This window comes from Toxorhynchites rutilus, chromosome 3, assembly GCF_029784135.1.
Source record: "Toxorhynchites rutilus septentrionalis strain SRP chromosome 3, ASM2978413v1, whole genome shotgun sequence".
NCBI classification, from domain to species: Eukaryota; Metazoa; Arthropoda; class Insecta; order Diptera; family Culicidae; genus Toxorhynchites; species Toxorhynchites rutilus.
In genome coordinates, this window is record NC_073746.1 from 41,560,997 (window position 1) to 41,581,608 (window position 20,612).

The 20,612-nt window shown below is 37.9% G+C and overlaps 2 protein-coding genes across 5 annotated transcripts in view; both read left to right on the plus strand.

Moving 5' to 3' along the window:
• Nucleotides 1–20,612, plus strand: part of LOC129778241 (protein sickie) — a 475,861-nt gene that overhangs the window by 73,495 nt on the left and 381,754 nt on the right. The window lies entirely within an intron of this gene.
• Nucleotides 1,153–2,527, plus strand: LOC129778243 (skin secretory protein xP2-like). The gene is made up of 2 exons (XM_055785021.1): nt 1,153–1,224; nt 1,284–2,527. Exons 1-2 carry the CDS (start codon nt 1,219–1,221, stop codon nt 2,469–2,471), a joined length of 1,194 nt encoding a protein of 397 aa, XP_055640996.1. The 5' UTR covers nt 1,153–1,218; the 3' UTR covers nt 2,472–2,527.

Here is a 20,612-nt window from a genome sequence, read left to right on the forward strand (position 1 = left end):
GAAAATAGTTATTAATGTTACCTTTATTTCATAAAAACGTGACCTGTTTTCTGATTTGGCACCCTTCCTGAAAGACGTAGTTCTACGTCAAAACCGAGTGTAATCATGTCAACCATTTTGAGAAACTTTATTCCGTGATGAATGAGATTACAAGTTGTTTTGACTTTCTTATCCACGTGATAGAGGTAGTCTCGTGTTAAAATTCCATGAAGTCCTTCCTCAAATATACTCTATAGATTTTAGTGATTGGATAAAACCTAAATGAAAAACCTTTTTTTAATTTTGCCTGAAAGACATTGGACATTTGAAGCGAAATCCATAATTTTTCCTAGAAAGATCCAAATGGAACCTAAAATCGGGCCAGTGATTGAAAATTTACGAATGGTAAAAATGGATACATTCGGTAGAATCGGCAAAAAAGCCGAGTTTTCAAACAACCTCAATTCAGGATGATGCACCCCAAGGCCAAATAAAATAAATATGAGTCTGACATTTTCAAAAACAAATACACCGTCCATGGTTTAAGCAGAATCGTAATTTAAAAAAACATATTTTTTTGAGTTAATTATAATTATTTTGAAATTGTGTATATTAATGTATATATACGAGTATATTTTAGTAACAATTATTACATTTTTTAGAGTCCATAAAAACGTTAAAATATGTTCCATTTTTTTTTCCAGTTCCATTGAACTACTCTGGATCGCAAATAATTAGGCAGTAATTAATCGCATTGATAAACTAATGTTGTCGTATTAATCTGCCGTGAATCTACCTGTTTGCAAAATTTTTACTTATTGCCACGCATGTAATGAGACGCTGATACGATCTACAATTCTTCTTACTATTTCATTCGCACATTTCATTTTGACATCTTACTCTAAAGTTGAATCTAATTAACTAAGAAACACCCGAAGATTCATCAAACCGTGAGATAACATCCTTCGCTGCTGTTTCAATTATCGGTGATAATGAAAACGATTTTCTCTCGGGCATGGTTCGCCGGCAATAAACTCACCGAAAACGACCTTGAGGGAAAACGGAACAAAGCATGTAACGCTTCGGTTTGATCAAGTTGCAGTAACAAAATCATCAATCCACATATATAAAGCGGCAGAGGCCAATCGAAAGGTATCATTCACTTGTGATCATCTCACCCCGTTAGTTAGCTGGTCTGAAAATCACTGGAGCGCAGTTCATTCAACGGTTGCAACGAAGATGAAGGTAAAACAACGTTAGTCCAATCATAAATTCAATTACATAACCTAACATCGTTTGTGCAGGCGTTCGTAGTGCTGTCAGTGGCTTTGGCCATTGCATCCTGTGCGGCAGGCGATGAGTCCTCGAAGAAGCAAAAGCGTGGCCTTTGGGAGCTGGGGAATGATTTCAACGGATTCGAATATGGCCACCATCATGATCACCATGAGATCCAACATCTGACCAAAACGATCACCAAGAAGGTTCCAGTTCCATATCCAGTTGAGGTTGAGAAACACGTACCAGTCCATGTGGACCGACCAGTGCCGTACCCAGTGAAGGTTCCAGTTCATGTTGATCGTCCAGTTCCTTATCCAGTGGAGGTCGTGAAGAAGGTTCCAGTTCACATTGACCGACCAGTGTACGTTGAGAAGAAAGTGCACGTCGATCGCCCGTACCCAGTTGAAGTAAAGGTTCCGTACCCAGTAGAGAAGAAGGTTTACATCGAAAAGAAGGTTCCAGTCCATGTCGATCGTCCAGTCCCTTATCCAGTGTATGTTGAGAAGAAGGTTCATGTCGATCGTCCGTACCCAGTCGAAGTGAAGGTTCCTTATCCAGTTGAAAAAAAGGTTTACATCGAAAAGAAGGTTCCAGTTCATGTCGATCGCCCAGTTCCATATCCAGTTGAGGTCAAAGTTCCGTACCCAGTGCATGTCGAGAAGAAGGTACCTGTTCACGTCGATCGACCAGTGTATGTTGAAAAGAAAGTCCATGTTGATCGTCCATACCCAGTCGAAGTGAAAGTACCATACCCAATCCACGTTGATCGTCCATACCCGGTGGAAGTCGAGAAGAAGGTTCCAGTGCACGTTGATCGTCCCGTTCCATACCCAGTCGAGGTTGAGAAACACGTTCCAGTCCATGTCGATCGTCCAGTTCCTTACCCGGTAGAAAAGAAGGTTCCAGTTTACGTTGAAAACCGAGTGCCGGTCCACGTTGACCGTCCAGTCCCGTACCCAGTCGAGGTCGAGAAGCGTGTCCCCGTTCATGTGGACCGCCCGGTTCCATACCCAGTGAAGGTTCCCGTACATGTGGATCGTCCAGTGCACGTTCCGTACCCAGTCGAGGTCGAGAAACACGTACCAGTCCATGTTGATCGTCCAGTTCCCTATCCAGTTGTGCAGAAGGAATACGTCGAAGTGCCGAAACCGTACGCAGTTCATGTTGAGAAGCACGCTCCAGTGCACTCCAACGAGCACCAGAAGCATTGGTGATTGATTGATCGCTAGTTGATTGTTGAATTAGTTGAATAAAATTTATTGAAATAAAAAAAAATTTTGAGGCTCTACTGAATCGAGACATGAGAATTTATTTTTTGTCCCTGAGAACGGTTGGAATGGATTGTTTGTTGACTTTTAAGAGTAGTATATAATATTTTCATAGGGAACGTTACCATTCCTAACGAATGAGTAGAGATTGCAGTATCGATTACACACTTCACGGATTGATGGACGATTAAAATTTTGATTTCAGTAGTAATTTATTTTTCTTATTTACTGGCTCTTAACCCATTAACGACGAAGTTGTAAAAAATATTTTTTTAACGAAAGTCATTTTGATAATTGGTGTTACAGAAATCTCAATCTTCAAGATTTTTTATTCCGTTCTTCAATTTCCGGAAAATGGCAAAAAATCGAAAAATCACAAAAAAAACATTGGTCAGAACGTACATTTTTGTTGCTGTAGGAGGTTCAATCTAATGATTTTTTTTTCTACATCATAATGTGTGTTCCTTCATCAAAGTAATACTGTAGAAAAGTTAACACATTTCTGCATTTAATAAGGTTTGGGTTTTTTTGTTAGATTATGTGAGGTTATGTACTTTCCGCATAAAGTTTCTTAAAACCGAATTTGGTGCCCAATAACGTTATACAAAATAGAATTAAATTGTTAGTAAGTGTTAGCTAATAAACTAAACTATCTTTTGATACCAAAACCTCGCCATATGGTTGCTATGAAAAATTATTAAATTATCATGCACCATAATCATCTATTCTCTTGAATCTCTACAATATTTAGATTTCTCTGCATATTCGATATAATGAACCACAACATCGCGATAGTAAAATTCAATCGTCTTGGGTTCGACTTCTTGGAATGGTTCCATTCTTAATTCACTGATATGCCAATGAAAATAAAGAGGTACATTTCAATCTGAAACGTTTCAACTCTCTTAAGCTGTGTAGCCAACGAATGCCGAATGCTGTGTAGCCAACAGAATGGTTTCCTCCCATCAAATCATTCTGTTATAGAGCAATTCCGTTGTTCATATTACCTTTCGTAAATGGCTGCGCCTTCAGAAAGCATTGAAATTTCATAAATTTTTCAAAATTTATATAACCCGACACGGCATTACTATACTATACATTGTCAAATTAAAAGGGCTTTCCAATAAGAATATACAAAAAAATATCGGAGGGAGGATGTTTTGAAATATAAAAGTTTTTTTTTTTTAGTAGACACTCCGCTCCCTTCTCTAAGGGAGGCTGCCATGCACAAATGAAACACAAACTTCTGCATAACTCGAGAAATAATCAAGCAAATTGAGCTGAATTTGGGATGTGAGGATTTTTGGGTAAGAGAAGTGTTTCTATGATGGTATGACACCCCTCCCTCCTCTGGAATGGAGAGGAGTCTCCTAAAAAACACACATATTTTAACCAAACATATTCCAACCAAACATGACAATTGAAAAATTTTCGGAAATCCATTTGATGCCATTTGATGTTTGCGCTAACGAAATTGATCTTCGTTCGTAGGTGGAAATGGATGTTAATGTGATAAAACGCATTCCCATATCATCTTCTAACCATATAAATAAATATGGATCGCCGAACGTGTTGATAAGAGCAAAACTCGAGAAAGGAATTGTCCGATTTAGAGCTCTTTTTTATTCTATCATATTTTCTTTATCAAACATTTATTCCACGTAACGAAGAAACATCTTATTTGCAAGTGGTTGAAAAATCTTGAACGAGAATTGTGTCTGAAAATTATTTTATTTTATAATGACGAGTTTTGCTAGAAGTACTAGGAATTTTATAGTAAAAGGTAATTTATAAAGGTAGATTGGAAGATCAATCAATGAACAGTTTTGCGATTGGACCCACAAACGTGGGCTTAATAAGAAAACGTGGATGTGGTAACGAAAAATAAGTTTTGGGCGAGACGAAGTTTGCCGGGTCAGATAGTATAACTATAAAATTGATATCACAATTGCTTCTTTAGAGTAATTCCATGGTTTCACTATCACTTCATTAGACAATTACATTTGAATTATCGCATAGTAAGAAAAAAAACCATCCAAAATCCAAAATCGACCCATTTTCGTTTTTGTTTGACGTTTGCTTAGCGTGAGCACGTAGAATTTACCCCTTCATCGATATTTAAATTTCTCTCGTGTTTCATCAGTTATCATCATCGTTATCAGGTTACTGTGATTGGTTGGTAAGTGTTTCGCAGTTGATTATAAAATATAATCAAGTGTAATGTAATTTTCGTTCAATAAATTACAAAATAAAGTGTCCGAAATTTGAATTCAATCTGTCCGAAATTTGATTTAGTGTCCGAAGTTTGATTCTTATTCGCTTCATTTGATTAGCATTTTTTTCGATGATTTTCTTATGTTTTCAATCAAACAGGTACCTAAGTAGAAAGCTTAAAAGCATATTGAACTAATTTATTGAAAATATCAACCAAATAATACCTGTGCATAGAGTTCAGATCTGTTTTCTGTATCAGATTCCTTATGTGTCCGAAATATGATTCAGAACGGTATATTTCGCGAAATTAAGAGACAGGTTTATGAAATAAAAATTAAAGCGAACTGACTTTGTTTCAGGAACGAATTTATATTAATCGAACATGAAAAAAGGCAAAAACTGTAAAAAAATCATGGTTCCACCCGTATCGACATTAACATAATCATAGTCTCAACTTCAGGCCCAAATTTATTTCAAGGTTTGTCAAGAAAATTTCCAACCCGGGAAGATCCTTGACTGATTGGGAATTGAACCCAATATCTAAAAGTGTCTACTTAGAACATGTCGAAGATCTGCCACAATTAGATAGTTTACGACAATTCTGAACGAGCTATTTCCATTCCAGTTTTCACTTGAGACATAAATCACAAATCAAGAACGGTTGAGCTCGAGAAGTTAAATCATAATCGATTTCGCAATTCACTTCAATTTACCGGTTGTAACAGCCCATATATTGAGTTTCTGAGACGAATAAGAATTTGGAAACGACCCAATATTATAATTTGCACCGAAGACTAGCCAAATCTGATGCTATTCTTAGAGATCGATACCAAAATCTAACACAAATATAATCAAGAAGATTTCATGAAAGCCTATTATCTATTCATCCAACCGTTTCGATTACCACCGATAATAGAAACTTTCCTCTCTCCAAACGGCCTTCAATGAAATCCGATTGCAATTCGGTACGGTTTAGTTGAGAGAAGAAAAAATCAATTCACATATAAAAAGCGGCAGAGGTCAATCGACCAGTATCATTCACTTGTGATCATCTCACGTCGTTAGTTACCGGGCTGAAAATCACTGGAGCGCAGTTCAATCATCGGTTGCAACGAAGATGAAGGTAAAACAACGTTAATCCGATGATAAATTGAATTAATTTATTTAACCAACCATTCGTTCAGGCGTTCGTAGTGCTGTCGGTGGTCTTAGCCATTGCATCCTGTTCGGCAGTCGAACAATCCTCGAAGAAACAAAAACGTGGCCTCTGGGAACTGGGAAATGAATTCAACGAATTCCAATACGGTCACCATCATGGCCATCATGAGATCCAACATCTCACCAAGACCATCACCAAGAAGATTCCAGTGCCGTATCCAGTTGAGGTTGAGAAACACGTACAAGTGCATGTGGATCGACCAGTTCCGTACCCAGTAAAGGTTCCAGTTCACGTTGACCGCCCGTACCCAGTTGAAGTAAAGGTTCCATATCCAGTCGAGAAGAAAATCTACATCGAAAAGAAGGTTCCAGTTCATGTCGATCGTCCGGTTCCTTATCCAGTGTACGTTGAAAAGAAGGTTCACGTGGATCGTCCGTACCCAGTCGAAGTGAAAGTACCGTACCCAGTTCACGTTGACCGACCGTATCCAGTGGAGAAAAAAGTATACATTGAAAAGAAGGTTCCAGTTCATGTTCCATACCCAGTGGAGGTTGTGAAGAAGGTGCCAGTCCATGTCGATCGTCCTTACCCAGTAGAAGTGAAGGTTCCATATCCAGTTGAAAAGAAGGTTCCAGTCCATGTTGACCGTCCAGTACCGTACCCAGTCGAGGTCAAGGTTCCGTATCCAGTGCATGTCGAGAAGAGGGTCTCTGTTCACGTCGATCGTCCAGTTCCTTTCCCAGTTGAACGCCCAGTGTACGTCGAGAAGCAGGTCCATATCGATCGCCCATACCCAGTAGAGGTCGAGAAGAAGGTTCCAGTGCACGTTGACCGTCCAGTCCCATATCCAGTGGAGGTTGAGAAACACGTCCCTGTTCATGTCGATCGGCCAGTTCCGTACCCAGTGGAAAAGAAAGTACCAGTGTATGTTGAAAATCGAGTGCCTGTGCACGTTGATCGTCCAGTCCCATACCCAGTCGAGGTCGAGAAGCGAGTTCCCGTTCATGTGGACCGCCCGGTACCATACCCGGTGAAGGTGCCAGTGCTTATTGAGCGTCCGGTGCACGTTCCCCATCCAGTTAAGGTCCCAGTCGTCCAGAAGGAATACGTCGAAGTGCCGAAACCGTACGCAGTTCATGCTGAGAAGCCTGCTCCGGTGTATGTCAATAAACACCATAATCACTGGTGATATGAATACCAAATGAATGATACGCTGTTAAAAAATAGAGTAAAATAAAATTATTTTGTTAAAACCGAGTTTTCAGATGTGGATTGCTTTTTTTTCTAGTTTCTAGTTGAATTTGAAACATATGGATCAAATCAACCCATTAACGACATGCTGTTCGAAAAATCGAACAATAACTTTTATATCTTTCGAAAGGTATAATTGATAAGTATAAGGGTATGTTTTTGTTTATTTACAAATTTAGTGGGTAATAATGCGGGCACATAAATTTATTGGGCACATATGTGCGGAAGGTGGTTCCAATTTCAATAACAAGAATACTATCAACATTAAAATAACATGTTTGAAAATTCATTTCCACTGCTAGTTCCGAAATTTATTTGACACAGTATGTATATCTAAAACGATACTTTCTCAAAAAAATATACATGAATAAGAAAAAAATAATAAAATTCCTTGAGTAATTGAAAATGGAATGCTTTTTGCAACGGTCTGATGAATTAAATATAAATATAGTAGTTCACAACAAGACGAGTGAGATTAACTATAAGAAGTTCTTTTTTCATAATGAAATTCTTCATTTGATTTTATTCAAAAATTAATTTCTAAAGCATGGTTGAACTGAAATAAATCACTTCCTTATTGGCAAAAAACTCGGATAGCCAAAAAAGAAGTGTGTGGCCTGGCGTTGTCCTGATGGAAAACAATGCGGCCTCTGTTTATCAAGGATGGCCTCTTCTTCATGAGTGCTACCATACAAATGCCATACAAATTAAACACAAATTTCTACATTACTCGGGAATCAATCAAGCAAATGAAACCAAATTATGCATATTGAGGTTTTAGGGTGCAATAAATGTTTCTATGGTGGTTAGACTCTTCACCCACTTCTCTAAGGGGGGGGGGCTGCCATACAAATGAAACACAAATTTCTGAATAACTCTAGAATTAATCAAGCAAACGAAACCAAATTTGGCATGTGGAGGTTTTAGGATGCAATAAATATTTCTATGGTGGTTTGACACTCCTCCCGCTCTCTAAGGGTGGGCTATCATTCAAATCAAAACACAAATTTCTGCATAACTCGAGAACTAATCAAGCACAATTTGGGATGTGAGGGTTTTTGGGTATAAGAAATGTTTCTATAATGGTAGGACACCCCTTCCTCCTCAGGAAATGGAGAGGGGGTCCCATAAAAATATTACACTTATTTTAACCAAACATATTCCAACCAAACATGACAATTGAAAATTTTCGGGTGTCACATCAAATTGCATCACGGAAAAAACGCTGTAGAAATTCACCCTGTAGACCGATCCTTTTAAAATTTTAGACAGTAAAATAAAAACTATTAAACAACTTTTGGCATTTTCTTTTTATTCATACTTCGAGCCCAAGCCCGTATGCTCGCACCTTCCTCTTTACCCCGTCCATAAGGTTCTGTACAACGTCAGGTTGTAGTTTTTTTTGAACAGAAATCCATTTTCACTTGAAGTCCGCCTCCGATTTGACAACTTTTGGGTTCTTCCGGAGGGCCTGCTTCATGATCGCCCAATATTTCTCTATTGGACGAAGTTCCGGCGCGTTGGGCGGGTTCATTTCCTTTGGCACGAAGGTGACCCCGTTGGCTTCGTACCACTCCAACACGTTCTTTAAATAGTGGCACGAAGCGAGATCCGGCCAGAAGATGGTCGGGCCCTCGTGCTGCTTCAATAGTGGTAGAAAGCGCTTCCGTAGGCACTCCTTAAGGTAAACCTGCCCGTTTACCGTGCCGGTCATCACAAAGGGGGCGCTCCGCTTTCCGCAAGAGCAGATCGCTTGCCACACCATGTGCTTTTTGGCAAACTTGGATAGTTTCTGCTTGCGAATCTCCTCCGGAACGCTGAATTTGTCCCCTGCGGAGAAGAACAACAGGCCCGGCAGCTGACGAAAGTCCGCTTTGACGTAGGTTTCGTCGTCCATTACCAGGCAATGCGGCTTCGTCAGCATTTCGGTGTACAGCTTCCGGGCTCGCGTCTTCCCCACCATGTTTTGCCTTTCGTAGCGGTTAGGAGCCTTCTGAACCTTGTATGTACGCAGGCCCTCCCGCTGCTTGGTCCGCTGGACGAATGAACTTGACAAATTCAGCTTATTGGCGACATCCCGGACCGAACTTCTCGGATCACGCTAAACTGCTTAACTACGCGCTTGTGATCTTTTTCACTGACGGAGCATCCATTTTTGCCGTTCTTCACCTTCCGGTCGATGGTTAGGTTCTCGAAGTATCGTTTTAGTACTCTGCTGACCGTGGATTGGACGATTCCCAGCATCTTACCGATGTCCCGATGTGACAACTCCGGATTCTCGAAATGAGTGCGCAGGATTAATTTACGACGCTCTTTTTCGTTCGACGACATTTTTCCAAATTTACGAAAAATTGACAGTGAAGCATGGCCAACGTGATCTATACACTCTTATCTGATTATAAGCGAAAGCTGAAGATATAATTCCTAAAAATTAAATTTCTACAGCGTTTTTTCCGTGATGCAATTTGTTGTGACACACCCTTTAGCTCTGAAGGAAAAAAGGAAAGTTCGGAAGTGCTGTTAATCCATTTGATGTTTGCGCTAGCGAAATTGATCCTTGTCCGAAACTGGAAATGGATTTTAATGTGATGAAACGCACTCCTATATCCTCTTCTATCTGTACCAAAAAAAGGATCGCTGGATGTGTTGATACGAGCAGAATTCGAGAAAGGAATTGTTCGATTTAGGTCTGCCTTTATTCTATCATATTTTCTGTATAAAACATTTATTCCATGTAACGAAGAAACATGTTATTTGCAAGTGGTTGAAAAATCTTGAACGAAAATTGTGTCTGAAAATAATCTGATATTATAATGATTAGTTTTGTTAGAAATACTAGGAATTTCATAGTAAAAGGTAAATCCAACGTGGTCGATCAATGAACAGTTCTGTGATTGGACCCATGAACTTGCTCATAGTAAGGAAACGTGAATGTTTGAAGGTATTGATAACAGAAAACCAATTTTTGGGTGGGACGAAGTTTGCCGGGTCAGCTAGTAAAAAATAAAATCACACAGAAAAGTCGCACAAAAGTCGATGCCGTTCGGATGCTGACGGAAAATAGCGTTTAGCATGATTCAGATGCATGTAAGCATTAAAATTATAATAGACTAGCTGCCTAGCAAACTTCGTCCCGCTCAAAATTTATTTTTTGTTATCATACCACGTTTTCTTACTAAGCGCACGATAATTGGTGCAATCGCAGAACTTTTCATTGATTGATCTTCTAATCTACCATTTAAAAATATTTTTTACTATAAAATTTCAGTACTTCTACCAAAACTCGACATTATAATATCATATTATTTTCAGACGCAATTCTCGTGCAAGATTTTTCATCCACTTGCAAATAACATGTTTCTCCGTTACATGGAATGAATATTTGATACAGAAAATATGATAGAATGAAGTCAGCCCCAAATCGGACAATTCCTTTCTCAAGTTTTGCTTTTATCAACACATCCGGTGATCCATTTTTATAGATATAGGAGCGCGTTTATCACATTTATCATATTTATCACATTATAATATAATATCATATTTATCACATTATAATCCATTTACACTTTTGAACGAAGATCAATTTTGTTACCGCAAACATCAAATGGACTAACAACGCTGGTCAATATGTAGTTGTAGAGCATATGGGAATTAAATTTTCCCATTTTCCTTCAAAGTTTTCCTAAAATTTTCAATTGTCATGTTTGGTTGAAATATGTTTAATATTTTTATGGGACCCCTTCTCCATTCCAGAGGAAGGAGGGGTGTCATACCACCATATAAACATTCCTCGTACCCAAAAACCCTCACATTTGACTCTATTTGCTTGATTAGTTCTCGAGTTATGTGAAAGTTTGTGTTTCATTTGTATGGCAGCACCCCTTTAGAGAGGGGAAAGGAGTATCAAACCACCATAAAAACATTTATTGCTCCCTAGGAACTTCATATGCCAAATTTGTTTCCATTTCCTTGATTAGTTCCCGAGTTATGCAGAAATTTGTGTTTCATTTCTATGGCAGCCCCCCCTTATAAGGTGGGAGGAGTGTTGATCTACTTTAGAAATGTTTCTTGCCCTAAACCTGCACGTGCCAAATTTGGTTGCTTGATTAATTCTTGAATTATGCAGAAATTTGTGTTTCATTTGTATGGCATCCCCCCCTTGGAGAGGGGGAGGAGTATCTAACCACCATAGAATCATTTATTGCACCCTGAAACCTCCACATATCCAAATTTCGTTCCATTTGCTTGTTTAATTCTCGAGTGATGCAGAAATTTGTGTTTCATTTGTATGGCACCGGGTTCATTGTTTGGAAAATTTCTAAAGTAGCATAGTAGCAATCATTATATATCGGCAGATTGGCATCAATATCTGTCAATAGTGTCACCATCAACAGGGGATAGACAGAAAGAATGTCGCTAGAAAATTTTGCCAATATTCACATAGTTATAATTTTTCGCAAAATATACTTATTTAGATGCAACGGGTTGCAATTGACGAAAATATTCACACGAACAAAGTACGTGACTATGGGGTTGCTAGCAAATGTTAAAATAAATCATATCAATATTGACTTCTGAAACTATGACTAATTAATTGAATGTCGGTCGAAAAGTCACAGAGTAAATAAAATATTCAAATCAATCTACCCAAACCCAGCACGCACAATATTTGATGTTTCATAATCGATCGCGTGTTGTATCACTTGCAGTAAATTCAACCGGATTGTAAATCGAGTCAGGTGCGCGGAACTCAATCAATTGATGCCATTGAAACAGTAACCCAATTATTCCAATGTCGACAAACGATCGATATATCCTGTACCGTTAGAAATAAATAGATCCGCCAAAACAGAGCAATAAAATTCAAACATGAGCATGGTAGCTCGATTGCGCATTTGACAAATATATACTGACCTGACCTCGGGAGAAATTCATCTGCAATTGTTAACACAAAATCGTTCCGCAAATATAAAAAGCTTCGGAGGCCAACCGAAAGATATCATTCCCCTGCTGGCAGCTCACCTCTGTTGCACAGATCACTGGAGCGCAGTTCGACCCATACGCACACACACACAAGGTGTCATCGAAGATGAAGGTAAAAACACTCAACCGAAACAGGTGGCGTTTATTAATTGTTGACTCTTTGCGCGTTTTTCTCCTAGGCGTTCGTAGTGCTGTCAGCGGTCCTGGCCGTTGTATCTTGCATGGCAGTCGACGAGTCCTCGAAGAAGCTGAAACGGGGCCTTTGGGATCACGATGTTTTTAGCCTGGGAAATCATCACGGTCATCACGAGATCAAGCATTTGCACACCACCGTTACCAGGAAGGTTGCGGTTCCGTATCCAGTGGAAGTGGAGAAACATGTTCCTGTTCACGTTGATCGTCCGGTGTATATTGAGAAGAAGGTTCCGGTTCATGTAGATCGTCCGGTACCATACCCGGTGAAGGTTCCAGTCCATGTCGACCGACCAGTTCCATATCCAGTCGAGGTGAAGGTTCCTGTGTACGTCGAAAAGAAGGTTCATGTTGACCGACCAGTCCCGTACCCGGTTGAAGTGGAAAAGAAGGTCCCAGTTCACGTCCCGTACCCCGTTGAAGTGAAAGTCCCCTACCCAGTGGAGAAGAAAATTTACATCGAAAAGAAGGTTCCAGTGCACGTTGACCGCCCAGTTCCATACCCAGTGGAGGTTGTGAAAAAGGTTCCGGTTCATGTCGATCGTCCCGTATACATTGAAAAGAAAGTTCCCGTTCACGTAGATCGCCCATACCCGGTCGAGGTAGAGAAGAAGGTTCCAGTCTATGTGGAGAAGAAAATTCCCGTGCGCGTTGATCGTCCTGTTCCATACCCAGTTGAGGTGATAAAGAAAGTTCCGGTCCACGTTGACCGCCCGGTTCCCTACCCGGTGGAGATTGAGAAGAAAGTCCCCGTCGTTCAGAAGGAATATGTCGAAGTGCCAAAACCGTACGCCGTTCATGTCGAGAAACCCGTTCCAGTGTATGTGAAGGATCATCACCAGAAGCATTGGGAATGATGCGACGAATGATTTGTTGTTAAGTTGGTTTGTTCAATAAAGATTTTTTGAAAATTGCGACTATCAGTATTTAATAATTTGGGGATATCCTAATTTTCAACAATACTGACTATGATCGTAACAACAGGACTGTGAGACCAACAGCCTGGTGTCAACTAACAAGAAGAAGATATAGAAACTTTTTGATGACATAAAGCGTTCCCGCTGCAAGTGCATGCTTGAAAAGAGATCTTTGGTTTTAATTGTTGTTGTTATCGTTGATTGTTGTATTTGTTAAATCCTCTTCTTACTCTCTATATGTTCGAGTGGCCAGTTCAGATACCCGCAAATACCAGTGTAAATAATGACGAAAAATCTTCCGGCATGAACGAGAATAGAATCCAAAGCTTCCGATATGACTTGTGTGACGCAAACCACTCGCCACGAGTACAACATTAGGAGTTTACTATGAGTTTAGTAATAATTTGCTAGTCGTATCTGAAATTTTCGTATCTATTTGAAATGATGTACAGGGTGGGCCATTTAAAGTGGAAGGATTTGTTTTTGCAATAGCAAAGTAAAGTAGTGGAATTTAAAAATTTTTTTTTTGAAATTCATTTATTTTGGTCCAGATGACTGGCATTACCAACACTACCAGACGGTATAAATTTGGCATATAATCGACGTATAGTGTTGTTTCCAGGCGATGTTTTAACTTTATTTTTATTTTTCCACGCACGTTTAGTTAACACAATTGAGAAGTTATTTTGAATGTACAGCTGAACAATTTCAGCGCGTTGTTTAGGTGTGTATTGTTCCATGGTTAAAATTGTACTGAAATGACGCTTCCAACGCGATTTGACATTTGTTAATCTGACATCTCTGTCAAAAGTTATGGGGTTGCCAGATGCTTCCACTTTAAATGGCCCACCCTGTACATCTAATCTTCTTGTGTTAATTTTTCACGAAGTTACAGCGATTCAGTCAGATTTATTCGGAAAGAACGAACAAAACTTACGTCAACACAGCGTGATGAACTGAGGGCGAAAAAATAATGAATGAATTCAGCGATCTCGATACGTACGATAGCGTACAATGAACTTGTGCCAATTGGATTAAAATAACAAAATAACCGGAAGAAAGAGAAAACAAATACGTATAGAATATTTTTTGAGAAAGCTTTTTGAAAGTTCTTATTCAAAGTGTCCAATCAACAAAACCTTGGCAGAGGGATCACTTCATCTCATCGCTATTAATGTTATTTTGATCAAAAAAGGTAAAAAACCATTTAAACAAAAAAAAATCGTATCGCTACAAGGAATTAGGCAAGGAAGAGTGCTTGTTTGTATATGACTATATTACTACTGTTCATGGTTAAGTATGTTTTATAATTAACTTTTTATCAGAACTATTACAATAATTATAATATATGAGTCATAGTCACACCTGAGTGACGCTTTAGGTTATGCTCATTACTGAAACAATGGTCATTGTGAACTGTACGAGGTCTGTTCAAAAAGTATTGCGACTTTCGAATTTACACGGGTTTCGTATATTCGATTCTAGATTTTTTTGTGGCATTATGTTGGCACTCATGTCTCTCTTTTATGCTGACAAGTACGGCTATTTCGAATGTTCAGTTAATTTTTGACACCTGCTTTTCTTTTTGCCTATTGCAAAAATGAATCAAAGAATCTGCATCAAATTTTGTGTGAAAAACAAAATTAAGTGCGCGAACATATTCCGAATATTGATTGTGACATCTGGTAAACCTACCATGGAGTGAATCGGAGTTCGAAAAAATGTTCTCGGAGGGTCGAAAAGACGTAAACGACGCAAAGCGTGCCGGAAACCCGAGCACGTCAACAACTGAAATCGAATATAAGTAATGGGTATACAAAAATCGTGATACTTTTAGAACAGCTCTGGTAGATAGAGTGGTCTAAATATTTCAGTGTGCTGAAGGGTGAAATGCACAAATAAAAGCATCTTATTCGGGAGTACTAAAAATGTTTGTATGTATAGAGCAGACCTCTCATTCTTTCATACTGAACGTCAACTTGGAATTGCACGCAAAAAAAAGTCCAAAACAATGCCACCAAGCAGGAATCAAAACAAGTCTGTTTCACATGACCACGCTATCCACATAACCAATGGTGGTGTTGCACAAATTCCTGAGAATATTACACCAGATTATAAAATGATATTGGATCTTAAAGTATACATGGGAAGTGTTTTCTAAGAGAAAAACAAAGAGCATGAGCGTTACAAACCTGTGACCTCTCCGCGATGGGGACCGTGTATGTATGCGAAAAGGTTTAATGCGTGCTTACTTGCAATGTGTCTCTCGTTTGCCCTCCTATATTGCTCTTATATTGCTATGGCATATATTTTATACATAAACTCACCTCTCGCTCGAGTGAAAACTGTACAAGTATGGAAGGGTAGCACATTTTTTGTTATTTTTAAGCTCATCTCATGTTATAAATGAGGATGTCAAAAGCTGTGCTTGAAAATAATATTGGGTGTACTTATTTTAGATGCTTAGAGTCCGTACTGCGACAGCAATCGGATATTTCTTATGAATCTTTAGCAATTGTTTTCAGTCGTACTAATTGAAAGGAAGTACACACACATCATTATAACTCAAAAACTGTTTTAGACGCCAACACCGAACCTTCACAGAGAGATGACCGAATTACAGTGCTCGTAATGTTGGAGATACAGTTTCGACTTCTCATCAACATGATCATTATGATTTGAGATTGTGTCAAACGAAGCTGTCTCCTTCATATTAGCAATCCCAAAAAGACTGTTTGACACTGTCTTATGAGTTCACTTAATTACGCCATTGGTTATCATTGGTTAAATGAAAACAATATTTCTAGTGCAGCGAAAATAAATTTTTTTCTTATATAGACTTACAAAGGAATAATTGAGAATTTGGATATTCATAAAATACACAATTTATTTTATTAAAAAAAACTGCATTATCTTTCACAGTAGATCGTAAATAATACGCTTACAGTGAGATTTTTTTAACTTGTTGGATTGTCAACGAATTTAAACAGAATTTTCTGTCGGCGTTTCAAATCGCGCTTTGTTCACATAACAATGACTTCCAAATTAATATCGTACATTTATAGTTTGGCCACTCCTTTATTTTTTATAACAGGAGTGGCGAAACTTTTGGTCATCTCGGATGAATAACTGTTCAAATCTCAGACCGTGGCTTACCAACGCTAACATTAAATGGTTTGAACTAAAGGAAGAACAAAGAGAATACTAATAAATGGTGAATGATAAATCATTCTACAGAAGGGAAATAATTATCGGTTACTAAATAGTTGATAAGAAAAACATTATTATTTTTAATGTTTTATTATTGACAATTGAAGAATTTTTGAAGGCTGTTTGTATATCAATTACTCATTCATCATTAGTGGAAATAGTATGGCATTGTTTGTACGATTGGAGCATGAATAAAAAATTTAATGAAGGGGAAAAACTGCTTCTTCATCGAGATAATGTTCTTAACTAACAGTCGATCGCAATAATAATAAAGTTTCACGTATTGTCGTTTGAATGGCTTCCCTTTGTACAAACATACGTTTGAATTTTTGACTGGTTTCTCATAACTTATCAAACTTTCCGAATAAAAATAACAAAGATTCATTAAAACTTTAATAGTCCGTAATTCACAGTCTACAAAAGCGAAGTTTCCCCATACATTTATTTGTTATTACAGTCAACTCTCCCTTACTCGATGTTCTGTAACTCGATATTTTCTCTAACTCGATGAATTTCATGGCACTTTTGATTTTACAAGCATTCTTCTTTCCATAACTCGATGCTTTACTTATTCATTTTTTTTTTATTCATTTTTTCATGGATTTTCACCTCCCTAACTCGATTGATGTTCGCGAACATGTTTTTGTGCGTTATTAATTTTCAATTCAATTGCTCTAGAAAGTGAAGACGAAGTGTTCGTGTCATCAAGGAATTTCTTTTCAAGTATGGAAAACCACGAAAAACCTTTGAAGCGAACGACTAAAACGCTAACCATTGCGCAACGTTTGAGCAGGTCGAAAAGTGTGGACGGAAGAGGTCTGAAGCTGCAAAAGATTCCAGTATTGCACAAAGTACGGTATCAATACTATTCAAGCTAAAGAAAATATGGAATCAGAAGAGAAAATCGGTTGGTCGGAATCGAAAAGTTGGAGCGGTCAATGGATTTTTTGTCTTATCAAGCCAGAGAGAATAATTTACCTCTCTCATGTTCTATTCTTCGGGAAAAGGCTTACGTTTACGAAACAGGGAATTCTCAACTTTAAAGCACAACCAACGTGGACGAGAGCGATAAACTACTGTTGCTGGTCAATGGAAAGAGTAAAAACCCACGATGTTTCAAAAAGAAGAATCCATTACCATTACGAGATATACGAGAGCAACACCAAGACCTGGATGGCCTTTGTTGAAGCGAGAACCAACGATAATAAGACTGTTAGAACCACAACGTTGTGGATCACGTTAGTGATCTATTGTTGTCTCACTCAGACACAAAGCTTTAGGTAGTCCGTTTCGATCCAGGCATTCGGAATAGATCGAGTCAGTTTTTTGTTACCCGGTCAGCTGTATTGTTTGTCTGTATACTGTGTCGGAATAAATGTTTTTCGAGACAGATTGATTGGAGCTATCCACATACCGGAATTGTATGGTTGTAATTAACGTTAATAAATTGAGTTTTTTGTTGGTTGTGCATAAACAGCCTTAATGCTTTTTTTTTGCAACCTGACGAAAAAATTTCCAAAGAAAATAAAAAGGAATTAATTCTGGAATTATGTATAATGATAATGTATCATACTTATATTTATTTCTTCTCAAAGATCGTCATGTTCGTTGATAACTGTACAGAGCACCCAAAATCTCTCAGACCAAAGCTCATATCGATAAGTTCACAATTTTCCCACAAATCTTTACTTTCGTAGCTCAGCAGCTGACCTTCGACATAATGAAGAACCTGAATCAGTACTATCGCCATTTCCAATTAATTGGATCGATTAGTTAAACGAAGACTGCAAGAAATGGAGGATATTTGTCCTTTTTAACCTTCATGTTATTTAGCATTCCCTTCAGATAAACTGGTATTCTATACAATTGAAATACCTTAACCCTCTAAGATCAATAAGGTTAAATCTGAGTCTATTTAAAATTGCTTCAGGAAAGCCGAATTTTCCTTCAATGATAATGGTGATATTCCGCAGGCATAATTAATGCGTCTTGAGCTTGCTGATGTCGACAGTATAGTACGGTTCGATTGCTCAACGTCCTTTAACACATTACGAAACGCTCACGGGTTTTCTCGTGTTTCGCGTTCCGTCTGTTACGGATGGATCACGAAATAACCCGTGTTTTCTACACTTTATGATTAAATCCTTGGCTTGCCAAGAATCTAACAAGACCTACCGATGGCTTGCCTTCGTTTCATCCACACCGAAGGAAACGATCTCATTCGTGGAATCCGAACAAATGAAGCGTTCAAGTTTGCCCCAAAACGTGCGGTCCTTAATGTGTTAATGATGAGTGCGAAAAGGACCTGAAAGTGATTTACCGTGATCTGATGCCAGATACCGATATACTGTATAGTGTTGAAAAAGCTGAGAAAAACGCTTGAGATAGTAGTCCTATCGAGTTGGAGCATATTCAGGAAGGTTAAAATGATTGTGTAGAAATTACACCTTCGAACATTAAATCAAACTTGAAGAATATGTCTGGAGTATTGAAATCAACTAAAAATGTTCCTTTGAAACTATTTGAACATTTCTTTGTGATTTAACAGTTCCTGCGTGATCGTTACAATTTAGTTTGAATAACATACTTAATCAATATTTTCTTTGTTAACCTAGTTCCTTATGCAGGTCGGACTCGATTATATATGATTCGATTATATACAATTTTGGACTTATATACAGTTTGAAAAAAAAATTGAAATATGACCTATTTCACGAAAAAATGTAACCTTCCAATGTTGAAGTAAAATTTAAGTGGCTTTTATAATTACAGTGGCTTACAGAACGATGATTTTGATTGAATTTTCACCAGCAATTGTTTATATCGATACTGCAGCGAAATCAAGAGAGATAGAAGTTGGGCGTCGAGGAACAAATTGTAGAGTGGTTAAAGAGCTCCAACATGATTGATAGAAATAATCAAGTTTAGTATGAATGTTTGGGATAAAATTAATAATTACACATTGAAGAAAAATTACTAACTTTTAAATTTTCCACTTCCAAATTGTTATTTACATCCACTAATTTAGATGTTCCAAAACTATATTCTGTACTAAATTTTCTCATCTTTCAAATAGCAGCAACCGAATCGCCTTTCGTAGCGTACTTTTTAATGTAGAGCCAGTTTGAGACAACAGAGTCCAAAACAAAAAAAAAGTTTTATAACTCAGTCATCGTTGAAATTCGAACATAAGCGTAAATGTTTCTTTTCGTGAAATATAACCGTCTATTACCTCCTGAGAGATTCTCGAAAATTTTTTTTTTTTTTCATGTGAGAAAGGTGTTTTTCAACTTTAAGGGGATGAATCAAAAATTAAAACTCATACCATAATTGGGAAACTTACCTCAATATATGACAATTTATGAAATAAAAAAAATATGAAAAATGTTCTGTATCTCGATACCTTCCTAACTCCCCTAGTCCCCTTGGATATCGAGTTAGGGAGCGTTGACTGTATTTTTGAAACCTAATGACGGATGTAAGCCGGAAGCAATTTTCAGCTTTCTTAATTTGTCGTTTTGAAAATTGTAATGTAATGAAAATTTTTGAAATTGTTCCTAGCAAGAATTTTTTGGTTGAGTAGAAATTATGGTCGGAAAAATGAAACTATTATTCCGAATTAAACAAACTAAAACAGAAACTACTACTGTTTAGTAGGATACAATCATCGACTATTAGAATTATGATTTGGTTTTCGTTTTTATTTATCTTTATTCTGGTTATAGAGAAATTGAAGTGAGTATTTTTGCCCGGCCGATGCGCTTTAAAATTATCTCCTCTTATTTCCATACAAAGCGTTCGTAACGGAAGCGTTAAATGAGAATATAACATAGATAGTCAGCTCCAACGAACAGCAAGAGTTAATCACGATGCTGTGATTATAAAATGGAATAATTTATCAATAAATACATTACGAAAATCATCCAGACTGACATCGAATTGCAATTGATCTCCTTGTAACAAACCTTCACCCGCGAAATTGTCATCGATTGCATCACTGATTCCGTATAGTCCACATCGATCCCCACAAGGCCGTGTTTCGAATTATCCTTAACAAAAAAAAAACCACGTGACACCAATTAATTGTAGTAGCTTCTTCCTACTCAAATAAATCGAATCAGTTTTCGATATGAACCATATAAAAAGCTGCCGCGACCGACC